The sequence below is a fragment of the Antechinus flavipes genome, chromosome 5, assembly GCF_016432865.1.
Source record: "Antechinus flavipes isolate AdamAnt ecotype Samford, QLD, Australia chromosome 5, AdamAnt_v2, whole genome shotgun sequence".
Classification (NCBI taxonomy): Eukaryota; Metazoa; Chordata; class Mammalia; order Dasyuromorphia; family Dasyuridae; genus Antechinus; species Antechinus flavipes.
The window spans coordinates 210,354,650-210,382,290 of record NC_067402.1 but is presented as its reverse complement, the minus strand read 5'-3'; the positions used below and the strand labels follow the sequence as shown (position 1 = coordinate 210,382,290).

Here is a 27,641-nt window from a genome sequence, read left to right as displayed (position 1 = left end):
GAAAACTGGATTTTAGTCTTTGCTCTTATTCCATTCCTCAGCACTTTCATCCTTCCTCCATAATAGCAATATCAGTTCACAAGCACATATTAAATGCTTACTCTTTGTCGGGTTACTGTGTTAATGGCTTGAGGATACAAAAAGATGGGGGAAAAAACCCTAAACAAAAACAGTCCTCTCTTTCAAGGAGCACCCAGTCTCCTTAAGATAGGTGGAAAGGAAATATAGAATAAATCCGAGAGAAGGCATTAAGGGAGATCAGAAAAAGCTTTATGTAGAAGGGATTTTAGCTGGAACTAGAAGAAAAGCTCTCCTCTTTGGGGCTCAATTTTCATCTCTGTGGTTCCTGTCAGTCCCAGCTAAATTTGGCTTTGAAAGTTCAACTGCTGTCCAGTTTCCTGTTTTGTGCTCCAGAATGTGTGTGTGTGTGTGTGTATGTTTTTTTAAACTTACTTCAGGCACTAAAAATGCAAGCTGTTAAGAAAACAGTAGGTTCAAACTCCAAGGAAAATAATTTTAATTAGATAAAACTTCCAAATTTTCCTGCCTTGAGATATTTTTCCCTCTCTAATTTTAATCAATTCATTTTAAAGGGTAGAAGTGAAAAATACCCTTTTCAAAGAAACTCCAGTACGCATACAGACATTTCATCCAAGATAAGCAAGTTGCTGTTGACCATAGTATGAGATATCAATCTTTTTTTTGATTGATTTTAGAGGTATAGTCCATAGGATTTTGGTGGCAATACTGAGGGAGCAGAAGTGTGCAGTGAATATAAAGTCAAGGGTCCTTGTTCTGCTGCTTGCAGTCACAATTTCTAAAATCCTCTATTATCTTGACTTAAAATAAGGGTGGCTAGACAGTAAATCTTAAATTCTGCAATTAGAAAACAAGTGAATAAAAAAGTATTTTCTCTTGCAAAGCAAAATAGTGCCTGATCTCCAGAAGCTTACATTCTAATATGAGATATAATCCATATTTGAAGTTTCTGCTATATCAGATGGAAAGAGCTCATAGTATTTTTTTTTATTTTACAGAATACAGAACATAACATTTTTCATCTCAATTCTTAGCTAGCCTTTAAATTACTCAATTTCCATAACAGTACAATAAAAAAGTGATTTTATAAAAAACCAGCAAATTTGTTATGTACAACTTGCTATCCCTTTAAAACATAGTTATTTGCAAATATCTTTTTCCCCCATTTCCTTTTATTTTATTCTCCTCTGGAGAGGGCTACCATTAGACACAAATAGGTGAATATTCACACAAACACCCCTATTGAACACATTTATATATATATGCACATAAGCATACATAACATGAAATCATTCTATTCATACTTGTATTTATCAGTTCTTTCTCTGAATACAGATAGCATCTTCATGTCTTTTATAGTTAATGAGTATTTATTTGATTTTTATTTTCCCCAGTTACATATAAAAACTTTTGGTTACACATATACATTCATTAAAAAAAAAATTTCCTTATGAATCATATTAGGAGAGAAAAATCAGAACAAAAGAGAAAAAATCATGAGAGAAAAAAAATGAACATTGCATATGTTGATTTACATTCTGTCTCCTTCTGATGTAATATGATTTTGTGGTTTTTAGGGGGGCTGCTGTTCTGGCAATAAGTCAGTGATTCTAGATTTTCTGGTTTTGCAGTCTGCCTCAGGAAACTTCCATTTCCAATCTGTTTGATTCTGACCACTCCTTGGATAGTGTCTGGCTTCAGAATAGTCCCACAGCTCAAACTCCTGAGACAATAGTGAATAAAACCATTCTTCAATTCATTGCTGACTGATAATCTGATCAATAATAATCTGGTCAAAGAGAACCAAAATCCTTCCTAGGTATGAGCACAGAATTGGCATATCATGGCTAAAAGCTGGATAAATGGTGTTTAAACTGAATCTTGAAGGAAACCCGGGATGCTAAGAGGCTAAGAAGAGAGACCATTCTAGTCAGGGGGAAAATCCCATCAAGGAGAAGGTACAGAGATGGGAGATGGGGAGTTATGTTTGAAGAACAGCAAGTAGGTGCATTTTGTTGGATCACAGAAATGCCTGGAGAATAGAATGTTGGAAGACTAGGAAGGTAGGAAGAAGCCAGATAGTGAAGAATATTAAATGTCAAATAAAAGGCTTTAGGAAGGTCACTTCAACAGCCAACTGGAGAGTAGTCCATGAGTTATGAAGAGGACTTAAGATTAGCCTTCTTGTTATTTATGAGAACTTTGCTCCTAGTAGTTTCTGTCCAGCTCTCTTGGTATCACACTGTGGGCCCCTGCCAGTGGGGAGATAACTCCTTAGTCTTTAGTCAGGGGTTTAGTCCAGGCCCACTCTGTGGGCAGTGGGGTCATTCAGGATTGTTTGGTGTGCCCTCAGCATCCTTAAGCGTTATTTTCAAAGGTCCCTTTCCCAAATGTCACCATCCCCACCCTGAATGCACCCCATTTGTACTAGCTACCCTGCAGGGGAATAACTAACGTGACTATCCTTTGTTTTCTTGCCAGAAAGATGATAATGTAGGCTATCCATTCCAAAATTATTCTGGCAAATTTGCTCATAATGCTTTTATACCACCTTTCTTGAAGCTTTTTCATAAATGCCTGAGAACTAACATTCTGAATTCCAAAGCCAGCCTGTAGAAACAAAGGGCTATATTAGGTCTATACCAAGCTACTCATTTGAGAAAAAAAAAATGCTCTCCAATCCCTTGTGAAAGCTATTTTCACTGGTCACAAGCTAGGAGAAACAAATAGATTTGTCAAACATGCCCAATTTGTGAAAGAGCTGCTAAACTCCCATCCTGAAGCCTAATTGGAGGAGGGGTACATACTTAGAGAAAGCCTGACAGATGAAATTTATACATATGTCCCCTCTCAGGGGCTTCAAACTGCTTTTTTTTTTTTTTTTTTTTTTGGTCACCTTTACTAATTGGGTAAAAGCCTTCCCTTGTAAGACTGAAGACTCAAGTTTCTGCCAAAGGAGATCAAACCCATTTAAGATTAATTATCTCCACTCTGCATGTCATCCTCTCTACCCAATGCTTAACACCTTTTAAACATGGTGCTTGCATCCTAGTTCATCTGAGTGCTTCTTTCACTGTGTATAATGCCAATGCTTCAGACACTGCCCCCACCCTTTCAAGGAAACAAAAGCTGAGATTTGAGCAAAAACATTCCTTTGGTATTTATCCTAGGAAAAGCTGTCTGAATGAGAGGCATTCTTGATAGCTTTATCTCCACCTCCTCCCCCTTCCGCCGCCCCCCCCCCCCAGCCTTGGGGTTCCTGGATATTGTCCCTACTACCTTCACTTTTAATTTTTTTTTTTTTTGCTCATATTTGGCCCCTGCATTTTAACCTACTTGTGAGATTTGTTTCTTCAAGGCTCTAAGCTATAAACTTCCAACTACTCATTCAATCTGACTACCATTGACTAACTGATTCTGAAATCCAGCATCCTCCTGAATGCTGCTGCCATCTTGCTTCCCCTCCTCAGCCTGGACCCCACTAGGCAGGGCCTCATACTATGCCCCTTTTTAGCATAAAGCAGTTCCAGAAAATGAAATTTCTGTCCCTTTGTCCCAAATAAACTTGGGGTACAAACTGCTTGAGGGAAATATGTAATATTGATGAAGTGTGGTACAAGAAGTGGTGTTTCTTCTGCTCGGAGATGGGAATTTGGAAGTGAAAGAATTCACTAACTCCCAGAAGCTATGGCAAAAGAGGAAGCTTTATTATTTAAACACCAAGAGGTATTCTCTTAGCGAGCATATCTTTCTCAATGGAAAGAGATCTGCAAAGAATCATTTTCCAGAAGACCTATTTTAAGTGTAAGTCTAGGGGAAGTTTGATTATTCTCAACTGAATGTGAAATCTTTCCTGGAATTGTGATTTCCTGACAAGATCAATAGGAGTTTGATTTGTTCTTGAAGGCATTGCTCAGTGGTTCTCAAGTAGACGTTCTCAAACTACCGCCCGAGGGCCAGATGGGGCAACTGAGGAAGTTTATCCCCCTCACCCAGGGCTATGAAGTTTCTTTATTTAAAGGCCCACAAAACAAAGTTTTTGTTTTTGCTATAGTCCGGCCCTGCAACAGTCTGAGGGACAGTGAACTGGCCCCCTATTTAAAAAGTTTGAGGACCCCTGTAGAGAATCCTGGGGATCTCTGAAACTCTTTTAGAGGGTCTACAAATTCAAAAATAGTTTTTATTTCCAATATGGTAAATGTCTATAATCCAGATAAACAAAACACTTTGGAGAGATCCTCAATAATTTTTAATAGGATAAAGATACTGAAAACTGAACCACTAGCATAGCTTGTTGCACTCTGAGAGGATGTGAGACCATTTGGAGCTCAGATCAAAGAGGACATGGTTTCTATGATTTTACATAATTTTACAGAGTTCACCCATGTCAATATGATTTTGTGGTCCCCTGATTTTAAAGGGGGGCTTCTGTTCTGGCAGTAAGTCAGTGATTATAGATTTTCTGGCTTTGAAGTCTGTCTCAGGAAACTTCCAAATCCAATCTGTCTGATTCTGACTACTCCTTAGCCTCTGGCCTCAGGATAGTCCCACAGATCAAACTCCTGAGACAATAGTGAATAAAACCACTCTTCAATTCATTGCTGACAGATAATCTGATCAGTAACAATCTGGTCACAGAGAATCAAAATCCTCCTACCTATGAGTCATAGAATTAGCATAATACCAAAAGCTGGATAAATGTGTCTCCTTGCTTCTGTTTCATTGCTGAATTCTCTTACAATTTTAGTATGCTGTTGTAATGGCATTATGACAAAATTTGTCCCTTGACTAGGAGATGGATTTAAGCCTGCAAATTCTTTTGAGACTGTCATTGGTCTATGATCCCAAACTTTTGGGGTCCCCTTTCCTAAACAGTTCTTTCTCTGAACTCGGTGTTTTCTATACAAAGTTTGTTGTATTGCCTTGAAAAACTGAACTAAGAGAAGAACTAAGTTTGTCATAGCTGGTCATTTTACAATCTTGTTGTAGCTATGTTTTCCTGTTTCACTCAGCATCAGCATCAGTTCATGTACTTCTTTCCAGACCATTCTAACCAGCTTGTTCATTTTTTAAAATAGAACAATATATTCCATTACTTTCATATACCATAACTTATTCAGCCATTCCTCAATTGATGGGCATCCACTTAATATGATTTTTTATAATAATCAAAATCATGGTCTTTTTAGAGTACAACAAAGCAGATGATGGTTTTAATGCTGCTTCTAAGTCCCTTCCACGGTTAAAATAATATCTGATTTTGGACTATTTGACAGGGATTTTGGTGTTGAGAACTCTTTTCTAGTTTTCACTGTGCCTCCTGAAAAGGTTGGGCTGCAGAAGGAGTTGCCCGGTCACATTTCTAGGGGTTGCGTCCCACATGTTGGCAGGAGGAGAGAAGAGAAATTTCTGTATGCACAATAAAGTTGATTTGAAAATTACCTAGTCAAGGATATTTTTCATCTCTTCCTCCTAAAATGAATTAAACATGGAGAAAAATGATCTTAGAGAAAAACTTTACCTGTTATCTAATTAGAATTATTTCTCAATAGAGCCACAGCTAACAATTTTAATGCTGAGTAATTTTAGTTACTAAATCTCTTGCTCGTACTTTTAATGTATGTCTTCACACTCCAACCCTTTAGATCAACTCCTTATTTGAGCACTATATAATATTATATTCGTTGTCAGAGCTTAATACTTGCCAGAAAAACAAAAAAAGCCAAAAATTTACCAAAAAAAAGTAGGCTCCTTGAAGTCAGAGTATTGTAAATTTCCACCTTGTGTTGGAGGCACCTCAAAGAACAACGTAAAATTTCACTGAAGATACTTAAATCTCGGAAATAGGCGAACATTAAAACTCAGGGCCTGGTTATTTTGCTCTTTGTCTAAGAAAGTGGAGACAATGTGAATTTAATTTAAAAGACTGTTCTAACATTCCCCACTCCCAGTTAAATATCAGCCTCTTAAGTCTTCTTGTCCTAATGTACTGCCTTGGCACATAGTAGGCATTATTTTAGTGTTTGAGCAAAGGTCTAAGGCATGTGCATCTCATTGAGTTTCCAGGATCTATTTATCCCCCGTGTGTTTATAAGTTTACACGAAATTTCCATGTAATACGAGATCTGCGGCCACGGTACCCAGAGAAGTGTACTCCCAAACCAGTTACCGCGGCTAGATTATGAGTTTGTAAAAGTCAGTCAACTACACGAAGGTATGCGCGCAGCAGAGCACGGGGATGGGGTGGGGTTAAGGGAAGAGTGATGGAGAGAATACTCCATTTCCCAGAATGCACTTTTGGAATGAGCTTTCTGAACCCGGGGCGGACCGGGGTGGAGGAAAAAGAACTACATTTCCCAGAAAGCACAAGAAGCATGCGGTTATAAAATCCGGAGACTCAGGGATTGCTGGGCAGCCCGGGAGAATACGGTAGTTCCTAAAAAGTGCGCTGCTGGCATGCGCTTATGAACCCAGGCGTTATGGGGCTTGGAGGGAGGTGACAGAAGAGAGTACTACATTTCCCAGAAGGCATCACTTCCACGTGGTAAGTCACAGAAGAGAGACTGGTGAACTTTCTTTCTCCACCCTTCACTCTTCTTCACGAAACAACCGTCATCCTTTGCTGCGTGGCATGCTGGGAATCGTAGGCTTCCTCCGCCCCGCGGGCCACGATCGGGGCGGCCCATGAGGTTGCCAGCGTTTGCCCGAGCTGGATTTCCGCGAGAGGAGTTCATCGCAGCGGGAGCTGAGGAGGCTGCTACGGCGTGGGGGGCGTCGGCGGCGTCGACGGCGGTAGTGGTGCTGTGGGTGTCCCGGGGCTCGCGCGGCGCGCGCTCTCTTCTTCCTGCCGCGGCGGTGACCCCGCCCGCTCGTCGGGCGCCACGCAGTAGGAGTCTCGGAGGAGCTGCGAGCGGCCGGCTCCCAGCGGCGGCCGCGGCTGCGGAGCTCGCCGCCTCCCTTCCTCCTCGGCTCCATGGTGGCGACCTGCTCCCGGGGCTGAACGAGGCGCGGAGGGGATGGAGTGACCGGCCGGGGAAGGTGGGCTGTCCTCGGGGGAGGGGTGAGGGAGGACCGAGTGCTGTTCCGCTCCAGGGGTCGGGGCTGTCACCCCTGGCCCATTTCATCTGGGGGGCCGGGGGCTATCTGGTGGGAATTGGCGGGTCGCCTTCCCCTCCCACGCCAGCAGCACGTGGAGCCCCCGTTTCCCCCACCGCAGCTTGCCCCACCCGAGACTTTGGGAACTGGATTCCCCCACTCTCGGATGAGATCTCCCGAGCACAGGAGGGTGGGCACCCTATAACATTCTACGCAGGATCCTGGCTCTAATCTTAATTTTTTTTTCTATCCTTTTTCTAATTTTTTTTGGCGGAGGTAAGATGCTTCTGTAACCAGAAAAACGAGTACTGGGCCTCTGAAAGTGCTCATTAGTCGCCTGGGTGGGGGAGGGAGAACAAGAACACGCGGTTTATGGGAGTCGCATCCAGGCAATTACAAACTTGTCATTTCGATCTTGAGGGAATGTTTAAAACAAAAATCCTCCAAGATGAGCTTAAAGAACTGCGGTGTGAAATTTTTTTCTTCCCAAAGGATTTAGTTACTGATTAATGGATGAGGTGCTAATGAGTTTTTTACGTGTCAGGGTTTTGTGGTTTAATTTTTTCGATTAAAGCAGATAATAGATCTTATTACTTTATTAAGATCACCTGCGACTTGAGAATGATAGTTTTTTATTCTAGTAACCACTAGGTTTTTCTTCATCTCCCTTTTTGCCAAAAGGAAAACAAAAACAAAGTGGGGAGGGTGATGAGTTAAATTTTTATCCTTTTTTTGGTATATTATGAGTTTTTAATTAGGTTTGCCAGTGAATTATTTCCACGTTTTAGGCATCGAGATGCTCCTGAATTCAATTCTAGCCCTAGAACACTACTTTGTGTATTATCCTAGCAAGTCATCCAATAAATGTTAAAGGGACTTGACCTCTCTTAGGTTTCATCATCGAAAAATGGGGAAAATATCACCTAATTTTAGAAGATTGCTGTGAATATCTTGAAATATTTGGCAAAGAGCCTCGGATCATGTACAGCCCATAAAATGTTGGTAATTGGATCAAGGTGTCTGTCCTCCACTCCCCCCCCCCTTTTTTTTTAAGCGTTTTTGAAATTTTTTCTGAGAATGTGGAAAAGATACTGAACCCGGATCTCCTACTTGTGACTTTTGGCAAATCACTTTGGTCACAAGCCTTTCTAGACCTCAGTTTCCTCTTCTGTAAAATAAGAGGATTATACAAATGATCTTTCAAGGCCCCTTCCAGCTCTAAATCTAGAACTAAGATCCTATAATCCCATAAATAGATTAGAAGTAATTTTTCTGAGATCACAAAGTAAATGCGACAAAAATGAGATAATTTCAGCTCATAAGTATTGTGCTGACTTATGTTTCCATCTTAGCTTTAGATTTAGAAGGACTTTGGAAGGTCATCTGGTCCAAACCCATCATTTTTCAGACAAGGAAACTGAGGCCTAGATAAGTTATGTAATTTGTCCCAAAACAACACAGGTCAACCAGACCTGGGATCCAAAGCCAAATTATCTGACTCCAAATTCAGCATTCTTAATGCTAATGCTGTACTTGTATGTTTTCACAAGTCATCTATATTTCTTCCTCTCATTCTAAAGATAGAGGACTGAAACTTAGAAAATTTGCAGCACAGCAGTTAAGACACTGTGGAGGTAAGACTCCCTTTTTCCCTCTCTAAAGGTAGTGATCAATGATTTTTAGCTTCAAGTTGCTTAAGTATGTATGGCCTAATGGAATTAAAAAACCAAATCTCTTATGTCCTTTATAGTTCAGTTAGAGTTACAGGAGAAGCTACTGTAGGAAAATTATCAAAGTAATGGAAGGAAATAGAATCTTAGAGGTCATTTGAAGCCTAAATTGCTCTTTCCAGTGTTCACAACAAGTGATAGAACAACCTCTGCCAGACCCACCTCTAGTTAATAGATAATCTTTTAGTGAATTTAAAAGATTAGTTACTTGAAACAGAATTTAAGGCATATAAACCCTATTCATTGATTTTTTTTTTGCACTAATGAAATATTAGGAAAGGTGAATCAAAGATACATATTTCAATTATTACATAAATTTGGATTTCAAAAATGGAAATATTAGGTTGCCTATAGTGACTGAATTTTTAAGCTTGGCTGATAGAGTTAATTCAGAGTGTTCCTTAGCTTTTGTAGACAATTAATACCCTGCCAAAAACTGGTTGCAAAGAGTTGATAGACTTTTCAACACATGCCTAGTTCGGAAATCTATTCACGTTTTATTAATCTTGAAATGGAAAAAAGCCCTCTTGATCCAAGGAGCTCATCAACTTACTTTGTTTCTCTACTCAGTTTTGAAGTGCTTATATGTGTATTTTCTTAATATTGCTTTTTAGCCTAGTCCCATTTCTGTGCTAGAGGAAAATCTCATTTTTGTAACTGAGAAGTGTGCCAGACTTCATAATTTGGGGGAGGAGTGATTCAATATGCATGCCTTTTGGTCTGTCAAATTAGAGGCGCCATCTTGGTGACTTAAAATTATTTTAATGTTACACATTTTTTCTTTGGCTTTACCTCTAGATACTAACTAGTCTTTCTAAAAACACACTAAACTATTAAAATTGATGATTAGAATTACATGGTATTTTCAGGAGGAACTAAGATTTTTTTTTTTTTTTTTTTTTTTTTTTTGCTGAGGCAATTGGGGTTAAATGATTTGTCCAGCATCACACAGCCAGGAAATGTTAAGTGTCTTGAGGTCAGATTTGATCTCAGTCCTCCTGACTTTAGGACTGGTACTCTATACACTGTGCTTACCTAGCTGCCCCTAAAGCGTTGTATTTTCAAAACATGCATGGCTAATTTGACAACATTGACCCAAGTTTTAAGAATTCAGATTTAATATGTAAGCCAGATGATTTATATGACCACTTTGAATTACATTTCTAGGGTTAATAAGAATTAATTCTCTATCATCCAGGGACTAATTAGTAAATTCCTGGTTCTTTTTTTTTTTTTTTTTTTTGAGAGGCAGTGGGATTAAGTGACTAGCCCACAGATAGTGTCAAGTGTCGGAAGCTGAATTTGAACCCTGATCTCTGGGACTCCACCACCCCACCTTACTCCCTCCTATTTTTGACTGTTCATGAACATCTAGCAGAAAATTAAATGCACCAGATTAGGCTCTTTGTTAGCCATTCTGATTAAAAGGTTTGGGATTTGGGTATTTGATTAAAAAAAAAAATGCAATTTTAACTCTTGGGACTTATTTAGGTTTTGCTGGCCTTACTTCTAGCCTAGGGATGGTGGGGATAGAATTGTGTAATAATAGCTGAAAAAATTAAATCTCAGATTTAAATGAAGCTTCCTAGTCATGCTGCTTAATATGTACTGTTTCAAGTATTAAACAAATGGATTATTGTAGTTGTTGGGTAATTTTGAAAAGTTAGAGAACTGCTGTCTACAAACGTTTTTACTTCTACTAAGAACCTTATTTTAGAAAAACCAAATAGTAGTATAAATTAAGCTTAGAATTAAGTACTTATTTTGTAGTTTGATATAAACTTGTATCTTTGTTCATAGAAACAAAGGACTCTTTTAATATATACAGACTCATTTTAAAAGATGTTTTGCACAACTTTTTGACCACTGTAAATTACATTTAATTTAATTTAAAATGTATGTAATTCTTTTGATGAACATCTTTTTTTGTACAAATACTGTTTCAACTTTTTTTGTCTGTAGATGTTTGTGAATTCTACTGTGCGATCAGGGGGCAAGCCTAATAAGATTCAAGAACTCAGAGTATAGCAGCAGGCATGGATGAACAAGCCCTCTTAGGGCTAAATCCAAATGCTGATGCAGACTTCAGACAAAGGGTATGTTAAGTTTGTCTTTTTTTTTTTTTTAAACTTACGTTTTAAAGTGCAGCATAATTGTAGGTGTTGTTAGATGATTTAAGATTAAACTAATCTTTTATTATATAGTACAATCTTGTTCATTGTAAATAATACTGAATATTTGTGTAGAGAAGTCTTACTACTGACCAAGATACTTTTGCAGTCTGCTTCATTGGGAATGCGGAAGTAAAACTATGACTTGTCCTTTTAAATGAAAGCATAAAGACGTACATGAAAGTGCACTGGAAGAATAGGCATTACTAATGTTTCATCCTTTACTTTTTCTTGTTTAAGATCGCAAACTGTTAAATTGTTAAAGGTTGAAAGCAACCTTTCCATAGCTAAAAATCTTTGCCTCTCATGTTTAAAATGATCTATGAAATCATTTAATTGTTGCATATCTAATAAATCTGATATTTTAGGTAAAAGTTTATCTCATTAGTGTTCTTCATATACTACAACCTAAGGCAATTTAAAATAAAAATGTATATCAGAATTCAACATAAAATAAAATTTGACAAGTGATTTTTGTCCTGGATTCTATCCTAAGAAATTTCAAGCACCTCAAAGGTAGTGTAAGCTGTAAAATGATTCTTTGATGTGACTCCAAAGGATAATATAAAGGATAATATAATCTAATTAGAGATAGTATTATTATCTAATAAGAGTTGTTTTAAGTAATCCAAAGTATAAGTTCTAAATTAAAGCATGATACAAAAAAGCCTCTCAGAACAAATGTAATTAATTTTTTAAGGTCTTCAGGCCTTTTGAAGCTTAGGCTTTGTGGTAGGAAGGAGAGACTTCTTTTCCACTCCTTTCTTTTTCTTTTTGTTGCTAATTACAATGAGTGGCACTATATGCATAGGGTATTTAATAGCTACAGCCAACTACAGTGAGAATAATTAATCTTACTCTGATCATTTTTCTTTCCTACTTAAATAGATGTCTTTTTATCCCTTTCAAAAATATAGCATATCTTGCATACAAGATGCCCAGTGAATTTTTCAGTAGGCTTGTAGGAATTTCTCCACTAATATCATCCTCCCAAGGTTCATTTGTGACATGGAGATGCCTCTGGGTTTCTCGGAGTACAAGCTATGGAACTTCTTAACCACGCTGAGGACACTTGAAGCATAGACCCTAAGACAAGGACTAGTTAAATTGGGAGAATCTCATTATGGGAACTTGATCACTAGGTGACCAATTTTGTTTGGTCACAGCAATTCTTAGTCTGCTACTAAGGGGTAGAAAAGTTAAGTTTAAGTACTTAAAGTGTGAAAATGGCAATGCATTTCAAGTGAAAAAGAGATAGCAAATAGTTTTCCTGATTAGTGACTCATCTTCTCAGTATTTTATAGTATTTATCATTTAAGTATCACAAGAAATTAATAGAAATCCAAATTTAAAATCTTTTGGGTCTCAGATTACTGTATGAAAACTCTTAAGAAATTGCATACAATCCTGTACACTTGAATTAAATGGAAAAGAAGAGAGGTTCTGAAAGTGATTAGAGTGTGGATCACAAAAAATAGATGAAAGGAATTATAGAAACTCATTTCTTCCAATATCATTGCCTTTTGTTGTTTAGTCATTTCAGTCCTATCCAACTTTTTCTGATGCCTTTTGGGATTTTCTTGGCAAAGACACTGGAGTGCTTTGCTATTTCCTCCTCCAGCTCATTTTACAGATGAGGAAGATGGAATCTGTAGAATTAAGTGACTTGCCCAGAGTCATATAGCCAACTATATGTCTTATGTCAGATTTGAATTTGGGAAGATGTCTTCACTCCAGTCCTGATGCTCTGTGCACTGCAATACATAGCTGCCCACAAGGTTACATGAAATAAATCATATGATCATGAACTTAGAACTGAAAGAGAAGGCCACTGAGTTCAAACTTCTCATTTTACAGATGAGGTGCTACGACCCCCAGGGTTAAGTGATTATCTAATATCCCAAGTCTGACTCCACTTTTGGTGGTGCTCTTTCTACTTCATCTACTCAGATTTCTTGAATTTTTCTCAAGTGTGATAGTAATTGAACTGATTGAGCTGCTGCTTAGAAAAAGTATAGCAGTAAAGTATGAGTAGAAGAGAATTCTGTGGGAAGTTGATGACTTCTTTGTACTTCCAAAAAAAGAACATACAGATGAGAGTGGATTCAAAATGGTTGAAGGAAAGAATAACAAAAAAGTATGAATTAAAGAAGGAAATCTTTTTCAGGTCACTTTAAGAGACTTTAGAATGTTTTCTTTGTGTTGCCTGTCTTATGCAACATTGTTTGGAGAGATGGGTAACAATTTCAGCTGTTTTCTTCTAATGGGGTAAAGTAGCACATATCTAGCTACTGTTAGGTCTTTTTATAGGTCTTTATATTAAGTAGCATTCATTGAATCTCGCTGCTTTCTCCTGATGCTTTGTTCTGTCAATCGAATTGATGCTATTGCTGTTTGTAAACAACATTGTCACCCAGCACATAAAATCAAAACTGATGCATAGTTGTACAAAACAAAGATCCTAGTGGCAACTCTTGGTTGATGTGACACTTATTGTTTTAATTCAATGTTTCATTCATACTGTCCTATTTTAAAGTTATGTTTCTAGTCTCAGCTACATCATAAAATGGGGATCTTGTTCACAGGCACTTTGTTCACATGTATGTGGTGAATTTAAAAGTTCTAGTCTAGAGCATTCCAAGTGTTATTCTTGAGTTATAAGAGAAGGAATTCCATTTTTTCAGTTGAGGGTAGGAAAACAGACTATATTGGTTTTGGTGGTAAGTGGAGCTGACGGCGACATGCTCAAGACTAGAACCTGAACACCACCTCCCATGTCCAAAATTAGTGCCTGAAAGGACAGACTTAGAATCTTTAAAGATACTCTAAAGTAAAGCTTTGAACATTCAAAGATGATTAGCACTCAATAGGAATACCTTCCAGATTCTGTATTTTCTAAAAAAAAAAAAAAAAATTTCTAGAAACTTAACAAGATTTTTTCTCTTTTATCCTGATAGCTCAAAAGATAACACTTCTAAGATTATGATAACAATACTTTGCAATTTTTTTTTTCTTGAGGCAATTGGGGTCAAGTGACTTGCCCAGGATCACACAGCTAGGAAGTGTTAAGTATCTGAAGCCCACATTTGAACTCAGGTCCTCCTGATTTCAGAGCTGGTGCTCTATCCACTGTACCACCTAAGTGCCCCTATGGTAACAATTCTAAGATTTGTTTTAATACTCTATTTTCTATTAAGTTGTCAATATATTAAAAACTTCTAGGTCAGAAAAAGTTCAAACCAATGCTTATTGTTGGTTATTAGCAGTAAAGTTTAGAGAGAGAGATGACAATATTCTGAACACTTAGATTATTTTACATTTGTAAATTATAAAATTAGAAAGCGAATTGGTTTTTTTTTTTTATCTTTTAGGTAATGTTTGCTAAATTTGAAAGCTGGAACATTGATTTTAATTCTAAGTGAATTTTTCTTTTTTTGTAGGCATTGGCCTATTTTGAACAGTTAAAGATTTCCCCAGATGCCTGGCAGGTGTGTGCAGAAGCTCTTGCCCAAAGGACATACAGGTAATTAAAACTTAATTATGTAGAATTCTCAGAAGAATTTAAACTTAAACTTAACTAAATTTTAAAAAGAATCAAGATTCTTCTGACCTCTCTTTGCAACAATTTTTCATGGAACTTTATAATTGGGGAATGACTTCACATGCAACCATTAAATAGGCAGGAACATTAAAGAAGAAATTAATTTGAAAAGTCTTCCAGAAATAATTCCAAATTCTAGGGATTTTTAAATATGGAATAGACTACATAGGCATAAGTGGTATTAGTTTTCCGTTAGAAAAAACCCCTGCAACCCCTGGAAAAGATGTAATTGATTCTGTTAAGGAAAATTTGATAATGGGAACAAATACTGGTTAACATTTTAAAATGTAATTAAAGTAGGATAATAGGTTTAGAGTTGTAAAAGATTTTATATTTTATCTAGTCAACTTCCCCCTCTCCCCCCCCTCAATTTTGCAGCTGAGAGAAAATGAATCATTTAGATAATTTCTAATATGTAGCTTATGGTTTTTAAAGAAGCATTTAAATAGTAACTTGGGGTACAACCACCTGACCTCAGGCTAACTCCTATGATCACAAGAGAACAGCAAGCTAAAAAAAGAGTGCTACTCGAACCAGTTTAGTCTAATTTAACAAATTAAATACAGCCCAGATAATGTTAGTTTATGGTTTTGTCACTGTTAGTTTATGGTCTGAGTCATTATGAGGGCAGCTGGAACAAGTATTCCTAACTCTTGTCCGATGGAAACTTCATATCAGAATGATGTTTTTAAATGCATAAAATAAAATACAATGGAAACCAGTTTTACTGAAATACACTTATCGGGATACTAAAATGTTCACATCCTCTGGTTCTAGAGGGAAGTCTCATATTTGACATGGCTTTGAAAAGTAAAATTTTTGTACCAGCTGTGCCCATCTATCTGTGATAGAAATGCAAGGTTTTGGAGGTGGAATTTCCTGCAAGGATGATGTGGTTGTCTTATTGTTACTTATCAGCTTATAGAACTGCATCGTTTTATTATAATTTTGTCGCTTAACACAAAAATGTTTTGGGGAACATCAACCTCCTAGATTTCATTAGCAGTAGAGCTTTATTTACTTAGGGAGGACAGGAATGTAAGTAGGAAGGCTGGAGTTGCCACCAATGACTTAGCTTACCATCTTGGTGTCCCACCATAGATCATTCTACTTTTAGAGACCTAGTGGTTTTAATATTTTAAGATATTTCTTAATTGTCAAAACCTTTTTGCATATCAAATATGAGCTAATATATGCTTTGTTCCATGTTTATTAAACTAATGGGAGAAAATTTCATGTATGGGTTAGTATTTTAGAATTTAGATGAGCTTATATAAAGTAAATGTAATTTTATTGAAAATTGAAAGGCAATATTTTTTAAAGCCCAGAGTTTTTAACTGGTTAGTTGATGATTTCCATATCTTGTACTTTCTATTAATTCTTTCATTCAGTACATTCACTAATACCAAATCAAGGATAGATTTTACTGTTAAATATGGTAAGTTTTGTTGTTGTTTTGTTTTGTTCTTTATTCTGACTTTTTTTCTTTTTTCTATTTTTTTCAGTGATGATCACGTCAAGTTCTTCTGCTTTCAGGTTCTAGAACATCAAATAAAATTCAAGTGAGAAGTTTTTCTTTCCCTATCACATTTTAGCATTAAAATCTACATGGGAAAATGGGTTTTGTTTTTATTTACCTTGTAATAAGATTTATAATTTGCTAGATGTTTTTCTTCAGAGAATTAGAATATAAGTTGGCATAATTAGTGTACTGTCACATTATTTGTCAAAGGACCATGGCTTCTGATTTTGCTTCTGCCATGACTTCTCAGTTTTTAAGGTTGATCACCAAGTCTTTTGAATTGTATACAGACCTCCACATAATCAGGTGCATCTGATTTTTAGTCTACATAAGTTTAATGGAACTCTTAAAATTGCAAGATGTGCCAATTTGAACCATTTCATCTGACATAAAATATCTTATGAGATTCTTTCCATACAACATTTGGTAAGAATCAGAAAGCTTAAGATTTACAGGATCTGGAAACTATCCTCCAACTCTTATTTGACCAGAGGAAATGAAAACTTGTAAAGAGCTGATTTCTCCCAGGTGTCAGATTCAAATCTGAGTCCCCCAATTCTAGAATACTCCCCCCTAGAAGTCTCATAAGCTTGGTAAGAACTATAATGGAGCAAAAAACCTGTTCAGTCACTTATAGATTACAGATCAACTTCAAAGCAAAATAAATAGGGATTTCAGTAAGAAACAGGAGGAGGAAGGTGAATTCAAGAGCATCTTGAAAATATATTTTTAGAAACTAGAACAAAATATTGCCATTTTTCCACGCATGTGTTAGGGAAATGATGTCTGTGAATATCCTTATTCATATCCATTTGTTCTTGCCTACTTATCTCCCTTTCATATAAAGCATTTTAGGTAGTAAGTGATCACATAAACACTGTGGGCACCAGACCTATAATCAGAAGGACCTAAGTTCAAATCCACCCTCAGACACTTGATGCATCTTTTTGCTGATGGGCAAATCAGTCCCAATTGCCCCTTCACCTGTTTTTTTTCATCCCCGATAAAAACCAAGAATAACTTTCACACCATTCCTCCCCAACCTCTTCACACCCTTGGCAGGAGAATATGTACTATCATCTTTCTTTACATGCTATTCCTTATCTTTTTGTTTTGGACTAATTTCCTACATCCTTATTATCCTAATACACATATAGTGTCATAAATTGAGCCTGGAGTTGAATTAAAGTTTTAGTCAATTGCCTATTCACTATAATTTAGCAAGGGAGAAAGAATAGATATTTTGGATTAAAGTATACTCATCTACTGTACTTTAAAACATAATAAGGCTTCACATAAGTAAATAGAAGGGTTAAATTGTTAATGTTTTGTGCTCTTGAAAATTTATGGTTGAATTTATGATTCCTTGAGCCTTGAAACATTTCATTCTTCTGGGGTTAGTGCATGTCTACTTTTAGCATAATGGGGGTTCAGGTTATTCAGAAGAAAGAAGTGAGGGATACCACATAAAAAAAGATGATAGTACATGTTCTCCTGCCAAGGTGTGTAGAGGTTGGGGAGGAATGGTGGTTTATTGGGGATGAAACGAGAAGTGAAGGATAGTGGAGAAGAAGGGCTCATGGGACAAAATTTGGAGGAAAACTGTGTGTAACAAGGGACCAATGTGTGTATGGGGGAGAGAGAAGGGGTGGCATGGGACTGAACTACAGAGGAAAGAAGGGTCTCTTGTGACCAGGATAAAGGGAGAGGAGTGGAGGCTTTTGCTTTCAGCAGACCCATGATGTTTCATATATGAAGACATAAGACTCCTAACAATTGGAGTAATGTTGACTTTGTTAAATTGATTTTAAATGATAAAACATTTTCTTGGAAATTAAATCACTTCATCATTTGTTATGATAAACTAACCCACTGACTCTTTGAAGATTTGTTTATTAATGACTGACATTTATAGAGAACTTGTTTTACATTTTTGCCTTTGATCTTTACAACCACCCTAGTTATTATTTCCATTTCATAAATGAGGAGAATTAGGCTCAGAATTGCATTACTTGCCCATGATCCTTAGCTAGTAAGTGTCAGAGGCAGAATTCCAGTGGGGATCTCACTTGGTTCCAAGATCCAATGCTCTTTCCTCTTTGTCAGGGTGTCTCAATTTTGTTTGTTTGTTTCAGGTACTCAGAACTCACTGCAGCTCAACAACAGCTAATTAGGGAAACTCTTATAACTTGGCTACAAGCTCAGGTAAAATAGTAACAGCAACAAAACTTTCCCAGTTTCATCCATAGCACAAACCACATTAAGTAATTCTATTTCTGGGATTGCATATTTTTCCATTAAGGGCTATTGGTAAGAGGACTGCCTTTGGTCTACATAAATTTTCAGAAATATTATTTTTCAAAGAAGAGATGTGAAAAACAACTCTATAACTACTTATGAAATTTTATAGAAGATGGTTTTCAGCATTGTGATTTTAAATAAGATTTTCTAGCATGTCCTTTATCTTGTGTTCAAATAATGCAATGCTTTTTTAGCTAAAGCAGCCAAATAAGTGTCAGTTCTTGAAGTTTGTACTTAAAGCTGTTCAGCTGTTCCCCAGTTTCCATGGTGCTTAATGAACTCATTTGATTGTATGTAGTTAAGAAGTTTACAAAGACATATACTCAAATTTTGTAGCATGGTTAAGATGTTGACAACTTGATATGGGAAGAATCAAGCCAGTTTCTTAAGGTGATTGAAACTCAGTATATGGGTTTTCATGTTGGTATTTTGAAAAGAAAGGGGCTTCTTTAGTATATTTTTTAGGTTGTTAAATGAGTTTAAATATACAATATTGCAAGATAGTAATGTGATCTTCTGGTGCTGATTACAATGCCATTATGATAAGTTAAATGAGTAATTTGCAATTTAGGTAAATTTGTATGTTCATGAAAGAAAGCACCAGTTTTATTATAAAGGTGACTGAAAACAAAGGGGCCTCATCTACATGGAGAATTTTTTTGGCCTATTTTAAATAATCTGATATGTTTAAAGCAATTGTGTAGAAGAAAGACTTTGAGACACTTACTTCAGCTACCAAATAACTGAGAAAAATAATTGAGAAGTACACAGTATTTTCATATTATAAAATTATGGAAACTGTTTAGAATTCCTTTTTTGGCCCCTGGATACGCAGAGGCAAGGCAAGTGTAAACCCAAATTTTGTTGCTTAACTTTTTTGGCTAGCCCTTTTAGCCTAATATGACACTTTTAAAAAAAATTAAATAATAATAGCTTTTTAGTTAACAAATACATGCAAAGATAGTTTCAACATTCACCCTTGCAAAGTATTTTATTCCAGATTTTTTTTGTCACCCTCACTACCCCCCTCGAATAGACAATAAGTAATTCAACATAGGTTAAACTTGTGCAGTTCTTTTAAACATATTTCCACATTTACATAATTCATATTTTGTTGAATGAATTTGTATCTCAGTGTAATTCACATTTATCTGAAAAGTTTAGATGAAGATGAAATAAGTTTTACATTGCAAATCTCTTAATGAGATTATTATAGTGTGCTTAGAATGTTTCTGCTTCTTTTAGATGCTGCATCCCCAGCCAGAGAAGACTTTCATTCGAAACAAAGCGGCACAAGTCTTTGCATTACTCTTCGTTACAGAGTATCTCACTAAATGGCCCAAGTATTTTTTTGATATTCTGTCAGTAGTGGACCTTAACCCAAGAGGAGTAGATTTATACCTCAGAATCCTCATGGCTATTGATGCAGAATTGGTAGATCGAGATGTAGTTCATACATCTGAGGCAAGTAACTTTGTAAAGTTTGCAGCATTGATTTTAGCTTTATATGGATTTTGTTTACTACTAAATGGGCAGATCTTTGTTGTTTATAATGGAAGATAAGAAAAGATACAAAGTTGCTTTTAAGTGTAATACGTTTTTCAGATGAAGTAACATTTTAAGAATAATCCCAAATTTACTAAATGCTTTTCTTTGTCATGTTTTTTCTAATAATTCAGAAGGTGTGTAAATTGATACTTTGAATGTTACCAATCTAGATTATGAAATATATTATGTTCAGATAACTTTTCTCCAAATGTAGCTTGTACAAAACTTAAAATATACTTTGTAGTCATGATTGTCAATAGAGTCAGATTTAGTAGAAGTAATGGCAACAGTTTCTCTCCTGGCATAGACATGCTGGGGAAATCTGTGTTTTGTGATCTTTCTGCTGATGCATCAAGATAAGGTTGGAAGTTTCCTTTGGTTTCATGCTTGGTTGAATATGTGTTTCATTGCTGTGTTCCTTCAATATGTGAATCACATAGCAAGCTCTACTTCCTCTGCCAATATCATTCATTTAATAATTGAATATGTACATATCGTCATAAGACCTCAAGGCATTTAGAGAAAAAGCAACACCATACCTTGTGAAATTTAAAAGCTCATAGTAGAAATGAGGTTTAAACAAGAAATGTAAAATTGAATTTGATGGTGGTTCAGTAGAAGTGCCAATAAAGTTTGTACCATGAAATTAGACTTAAGATGGCATGGTTTTATGCTCCATGGTTGGAAAGAAGTATTTATACATTATTTACTATGTCAGGTACCATGCTTTATGACTGTTCTCATTTGGTCCTCACAACCACTCTGAAGTAGGTGCTTTATTCCCATTTTATAGATGAGGGACTTGTTCAGGATCACACAACTAGTGTCAGAAACCACATTTAAACTCAAGGTGTCCTGGCTCCAGACCCTGCGCTTTCTTCTCCTGAAATCACAACCTCTTCTCTTAGCCAGGTTTTCCCTTCTGTGAACCAAGGACTCTGGGGCGCACCATTTTCATTGTAATCTCAATTTCTAACAATATATACAGCAACTATTTTCATGTGAGACACTTGGAAAGAGGGAGCCCCCTAAAAGTGGTTACTATTCTTCATTGAAGGAGAAGAAATGTTGTATTTTGATTTAGAGAATATGAGGTTGAACGTCATTGTCATTTTGTTAGTCAAATGACTAACAAGTTATAGACTCTGAACCTTGATTTCTTCAGCAGGGTTGGACCGGAGCAGAAGTGTCACTCTACTGAGTGTAGCCTAAACCTACAAAGACACAATGAAGTACAGAAAACATGACTGTACCCACAGGAATTCTGATGTTTGGCTTAGTGATGGCCTTACCTTTTTTCTTTTGGCATTTGGGACTATTGGACTAGAACACTTCCAAGGTTCCTTCTAGCTCTAGTAAATGTGGTTTACAACAGAAAACCCCAACTCGAATGTATAGTGTCTAAATCATTTTTAACTTGGCTTAATTACAGCTTTTTTCTTAGCTTTACAATCACATGTTGAGTTCTGAGTGATGTATAATTATGATTTATAGATTTTGGTGCTGAGAAATAGAAAACAGTACATAAAAAGAATTAGAGCATGCCTTCTTAAACATTTTTCACTCGTGATTCCTTTTCACCTGAGAAATTTTTATATTATCTAATTTATATAGGTATGTAAAATAGACATACAAGTCAGACATTTATTGATGATTTATCATAATTTTGTGACCCACAGTTTAAGGAACTTTGAATTAGAGAACCTGTGGTCTGAGAGCTGATAAATTAAAAGAAAAAAGTGGTAGGGAGTCTGTCAAAGCATAATCTTTATTAAGCATATGTTTGGATTTTGTTAAATATTTCTCAGTTAAATTTTAGTTCCCTTCCCTCATGAGAATTCATGCAAAACATATTTCTATATTAGATGTGTTCAAAGATTCAAGAGAAAAAAATAAACTAGAAAATGTGCCATACAAATTTGAAGTTTTTACATATGAAGACATGGGGAGATGTGTACAATTTTATAACTAGATGTCTAATGAGATGTTTTTGTTTCAGGAGGCCCGTAGGAATACATTAATAAAAGATACCATGAGGGAGCAGTGCATTCCAAATCTGGTGGAATCATGGTACCAAATCTTACAAAATTATCAGTATACTAATTCAGAGGTAACATGCCAGTGCCTTGAAGTAGTTGGGGCCTATGTCTCATGGATAGACTTGACCCTGATAGCCAATGATAGGTAAGTCATTTATTCTTTTTTTGATAGGAACTTGAAAAATGCATAGTCTGAAAAATTTCATGAATTTGCCTGTGTCCTAACCATGTTATACCTCTTCAGGTTTATAAATATGCTGCTAGGTCATATGTCCATAGAAGTTCTCCGTGAGGAAGCATGTGACTGTTTGTTTGAAATTGTAAATAAGGGAATGGACCCAATTGATAAAATGAAACTAGTGGAATCCTTATGTCAAGTGTTACAGTCTGCAGGGTTTTTCAGCATTGAACAGGTCAGTAAGATGACTTGATACTTACTTGTAATGAGTGGACTTGCTTGGGATGGGAATTGAATCTAATATTTGTAGTTATAAAGAAACACCATATCCAAAGGGTACCAATGACAACTATGGGCTTAACCTTGAGCCCTGCCATTACTCCAACATCAAAAAGTCAACATTCAGTATAGCTTTAATTTTAACTAGGAAACAGTTACACAAATGCATATAATAGTTATAAATTCCAACTGATTTTGAGCTATTTATCTTAGTTCTAACACAACAAGGAAAGTATTTTCAGACCATTTTCATTCTCTAATGAAATCAATTTTAAAATACACATTAAGAACCCTTCTTGATCTGACAGAAATAGATTAAAGAATTTTATTGGTATTAGAAATTTTCGAATGAGGAAACTCCCTCTATTAGTTCAGATCAGTATCTTCTCTGCAGTTTACAGTCTTTGTAACCTCAAATACTGAAAGAAGTTAAGGAATTTTCCCAAGGATTGAGCAGGGAATGTAAATGAAATCTGGGTTTTGAGATCTCCTTGTCCATTGTGTCTTGCTGCCTTTCATGCTGGAACTCTGTCATGAATATTGGAAGAGAAGCTAGTACTCTTTAACATTGTTACGTTCTACTTCCAGGCTTAGTGATGCATTGCTAAGTATAAAGAAGGTTTGGTCACTATACTGGCCATAAGATATTCATTTGTAGATTGATTTGCCACAGAATTATTAAAACAGTTTTAAGTTGTTAATGGGTTCATTGTTTGAGGGAGATCTTTGAATAACAAATTAATTTTGCAAATAATAATTTTAGGCTATTTTAATTTATTTTTAAGAAGGGCAAAAAAAAAAAACATGCTTTGTTTTTGGTGCTAGAAGCGTTGGGCCCATTTCAAAGTCTTTTTAATTAAAAAAAAAAAACCTTTCAGGGGCAGCTAGGTGGCACAGTGGATAGAGTACCAGCCCTGAAGTCAGGAGACCTGAGTTCAAATCTTAAACACTTGCTAGCTGTATGATCCTGTGTAAGTCACTGAACCCCTAATTGCCTCACCAGGAAAAAAAAAATCAGCTCTGTAACTTTAACTTTCAAGTTTTCTTGAAAGATGTTCTTAATTCTTTGAATTGGTGACTTGATGCCATTTGTGTTAAATTAATGGGATCCATTCATTTCTTTTAAGAAATTATAGAATTGTAATACCCTAAATCAAAAATACTAATGACAAAATAGTAATTTTTTGTAACTTAAGTTTTTCCTAGAGACTCAAAAATTTTTGTTATTTAAGAGCTTTATGAGATAATGTTTAACAACTTTAGTCCTACAGAGTTATTTCTTATGCTTCTCACACCAATAATTTCTCCTGCCATTTAATGCTCTTGTTTTTTCTAGTAACTGAATAGTTAATGCCCAATCATAAAAATGACCTAAAACGATGAAAACAGAACATTAATGAATAGAGAAAAAGGATAGAAATTTTTTTAGAACACATCTCTCTCTCCCCCCATGTGTGTATGTATACATGTTTCTAGCATCAGATGTGATATAGATACCAGAAGCTAATTTATTAATAACATTTATCCCCTGAAAGAAATTTCTACTTATTTTCTGAAGCAATATGTTAATATTGACTTAGTTTTAAAAAACTGGTACTGTTTTAAGATAATTTTTGTATCGGTGGGGCTTTCAATTATATACAAAAAGCTAATGGTGTTATGTAAATTGCTTTTAGGAAGAAGATGTGGACTTCTTAGCCAGATTTTCTAAGCTAGTAAATGGAATGGGGCAGTCATTGATAGTCAGCTGGACTAAACTGATTAAGAATGGGGATATGAAGAATGCTCAAGAGGCACTACAGGCTATTGAAACAAAAGTGGCTCTAATGTTACAGCTACTAATTCATGAGGATGATGATATCTCCTCTAACATTATTGGATTTTGTTATGATTACCTTCACATTTTGAAACAGGTAAGATGATAGTAAGTTTCAGAAATAATTCTGTGCCAAAGTAATTAGCATGTTTAATTTCAGACTTCATGTGATAGGATCTTATCAAACATGGCTTATTTGAATTCCTATAAACAGATTAATTCTTCAGTCTGTTTGTGAGCTCATGGATGTGGCTTTTTCTTTCATTCTTTTTAACTTTGTTCTGCCATAGACATTATGTCAGTTTCATATGCCCTCAAAAATAATTTACAGAGCTTGAGGTGGAATAGTCTCTAAGGCAGAATTTCAGTTTCAATATTCTTAAATTTTGTAGACCAAGTCAGTAAGCACTTATCAAATGCTTATTATGTGTCAGGCATGCTACTAAGCTTTGGGAACACAAAAATAAACAGAAAGACAGTCTCTCCCTTCGAGAAACTTATATTCTAATGGAGGAGGACAACATATAGTCTAGAGGAAAGGCAAAGAGAATAACTTGGAGGGAGCATTGTAGTAAAAGCACAGCATGAAAAGTATTGAATATGTGGGTCTCTTCAGAGTCCTTAAAATGATCAGGAACAGTCAATCAGAGGATGAGGTTACATGGATAGGGGATTCTTTCCAGGGAAAGAGGTCCATTTATAGTGCAGAAAATCCAGTAATCACAGGGGAAGCTGCAGGAGTAGACAGTTCTTATAGTAGAAGTCCAGGTTGAAGAGATTTTGGGGACAAAGATATTAGAGAAAGTCCAAGTTGGGTCCAGGATGGAGTCAAGAATATAAACCTGGCTGGCTTAGGCATCTTCAAAATAGAGATTTTAGGAGAAGTCAGCCAATCAGAAAGATGTCAGGTTCTGCAGGCACTTCCAGTGTAAAATGTCCAAAGTGAAGAGATTTCCCTGACATGTGGTAGAGAAAGGGTAGAGAGAATTGAAGGCCATTGTGTGTTTTGATAAAGAAATGCTGTTGAGATCTTTCCAGCCAAATAGTAGGCCATGTAACATAATTGTTTTATGTAGTATTTATACATATTATTTATACATATTATACTTATTTCAAACTCTTTAACTAGAAGTCTATTTCTGTACTATTTCAGCATATTGCCTAGGTTAGATATGACCCTAAACCTTATTAAAGAGTAGGTCATTGTAACTCAAGAATTAATAGGTTGTACTAAACCAAAAAGACATCTACTGTGGCCTGGCAGTTAACACTTCAGTGTTTTGAGGATTGGTCTAGTTGTATATTTTTCATGAGAAGAGTGGCTTACATGTTGAATTTGGGCCATAGAAATTCATGAAGACTGCTTACCAGTGGAAAGAAAGTATAGTCTCTTTCATTAAAGGAGAATTCACCAACATGTAGTGAGATGAAAATGAAATAAAAATAAAAAACTAAAATTAGTAAACAAATAAATTTCCTGGAAAAGTGATATATTTGATATATATATGAAAATATATCATAAATATAAATTGGATTTACTACTTTTTTTTTTTTAATAGCTCACAGTGCTCTCTGATCAACAAAAAGCTAATGTAGAGGTAAGACTGAGAAAATTTCTCCCTTTATATTGAGTATTATTGTAAATTGATAATAGAATGTTAATTGTATAAAAGTCTGGAATAATACATAAAACATGTAATTCTTAATGTGTAAGTAATTAACATGAAGCTTAAAGAAATTTCTTTGTTATAGGCAATCATGTTGGCCGTTATGAAAAAATTGACATATGATGAAGAATATAACTTTGAAAATGAGGTGAGTTTTTTATGTCTTTGGAATATATTATGTAGGAACTTAGTTATGTCTCTTTATTTGTTTAATACTACCTACCATAGTTTTAAGTTTTATTAGTATTTGAATTCTTGAAAAGGCATGTGAGAAATTTGTTTCACCTATTAATTTGAAGAAATTTGAATATAAAACCATTTAGTCACCAAATTTTATTTTTAGTATTTTTATAAGCAGTAACATTTTCATTGGTGATTTAACTTTTATACTTGGTGAACTATTAAATTAATCCCTTTCTTGCAGCTTAAATAATGTAATGTTTTGGTTGGTAGTTTTTTGTCAACTCAGCCTTGAGCAATGTAGATACAACTGCTCTAATATTGATGGGCTTAAGGACTGGATCTAAATGAGAAGGGTTTATTCCATTATTCCATTATAGTTTTGGTCACATTGAATGTTCTATTCATAGGTTGTTGTAAGCAGGGTGAAGATCCCTTAGGTTTGTTCATCTATGGAGTCTTGTTTCTCTGAAGTAATGGTCTACTCCTCAGTCATATGTTTCCCAATGAGGTTGCCTGATTGGTCCCTAGATAAATACAATAATTTTGAATAAAGGTTAGAACTGATGTGCTTTATCAAATTTGAAGGCCCCAAAGTAATTTTAAACAAATTGAGATTTTTTTTAGGACTTGTTGGGCTAGTAAGAGGAGGAATTAGATTTTTCTAATGAATGAAACAATAAGTATTTTATAATGTTAGAGCAATCATTTCATAACCTTGAATTTATTCTTACTTTTTTCTTCTTGCTTCATATATCCAACCTCTTTTCAACTCTTGCCTTCATAATCTCTTCCATATCCATCCCCTTATCTCCCTTCAAATAGCCATTGACTTAGTTCAGGTCCTTGGCACATTTTGTCTCAGGTTGTCTAGATTATTGCAATGTTCTTGGATGCAGATGATTTACCTGTTTCTCCCTTCTTCTAACCATCCTCCAGTCATCTACCCAAAGAACTTGTAAGGTATGGGTTTGACCATACCACTTCTCACTAAACATCACTGACTCCTTAATGCTTCTAAAATAAAATAGAAATACCCTGATATGACTCTAGTCTACCTTTTCAGCACTCCCTTTGTCTACTCTGTTTTACATAAAAACAGGACTAATCAATTTCTCTGTAATACACTGTACTGTCCCCTCTATCTGAAATACTCTCCCTTTTTATCTCTTCTTTTTTTGAGTCATGTAAACTATTGAACTAATAAAATTAGAGGGTTTTTTTTTTTTTATAAAAACAACAAAATAGATATAAACCTTTGGTTAATTTGATTAGAAAAAATTAGAAAAAAGGAAAGGAAAAAAATGAAAAGGATGAACTTAACACCAATAAAAAAGAAATTAAAGTAATTAGGAGCTATTTTGCCCAACTGTATGGCAGCAAAACCAACAACCTAACCAAAAGGATGAATATTTACAAAAATATAAATTGCCCAGATTAACCGAAGAGGAAATAAATTATTTAAATAGTCCCAT

General features: G+C 35.6%; 1 protein-coding gene across 1 annotated transcript in view; it reads left to right on the top strand.

Moving 5' to 3' along the window:
• The first annotated feature begins 6,946 nt into the window (after nt 1–6,946).
• Nucleotides 6,947–27,641, top strand: part of XPOT (exportin for tRNA) — a 39,576-nt gene continuing 18,881 nt past the window's right edge. The window contains exons 1-11 of the mRNA XM_052000180.1: nt 6,947–7,077; nt 10,827–10,960; nt 14,476–14,558; nt 16,142–16,198; nt 18,294–18,363; nt 19,705–19,923; nt 22,007–22,191; nt 22,291–22,459; nt 24,180–24,416; nt 25,879–25,917; nt 26,072–26,134. Coding sequence (XP_051856140.1) covers nt 10,901–10,960; nt 14,476–14,558; nt 16,142–16,198; nt 18,294–18,363; nt 19,705–19,923; nt 22,007–22,191; nt 22,291–22,459; nt 24,180–24,416; nt 25,879–25,917; nt 26,072–26,134 — 1,182 coding nt within the window. The 5' untranslated portion in view covers nt 6,947–7,077; nt 10,827–10,900. The remainder of the gene's footprint in view (nt 7,078–10,826; nt 10,961–14,475; nt 14,559–16,141; nt 16,199–18,293; nt 18,364–19,704; nt 19,924–22,006; nt 22,192–22,290; nt 22,460–24,179; nt 24,417–25,878; nt 25,918–26,071; nt 26,135–27,641) is intronic.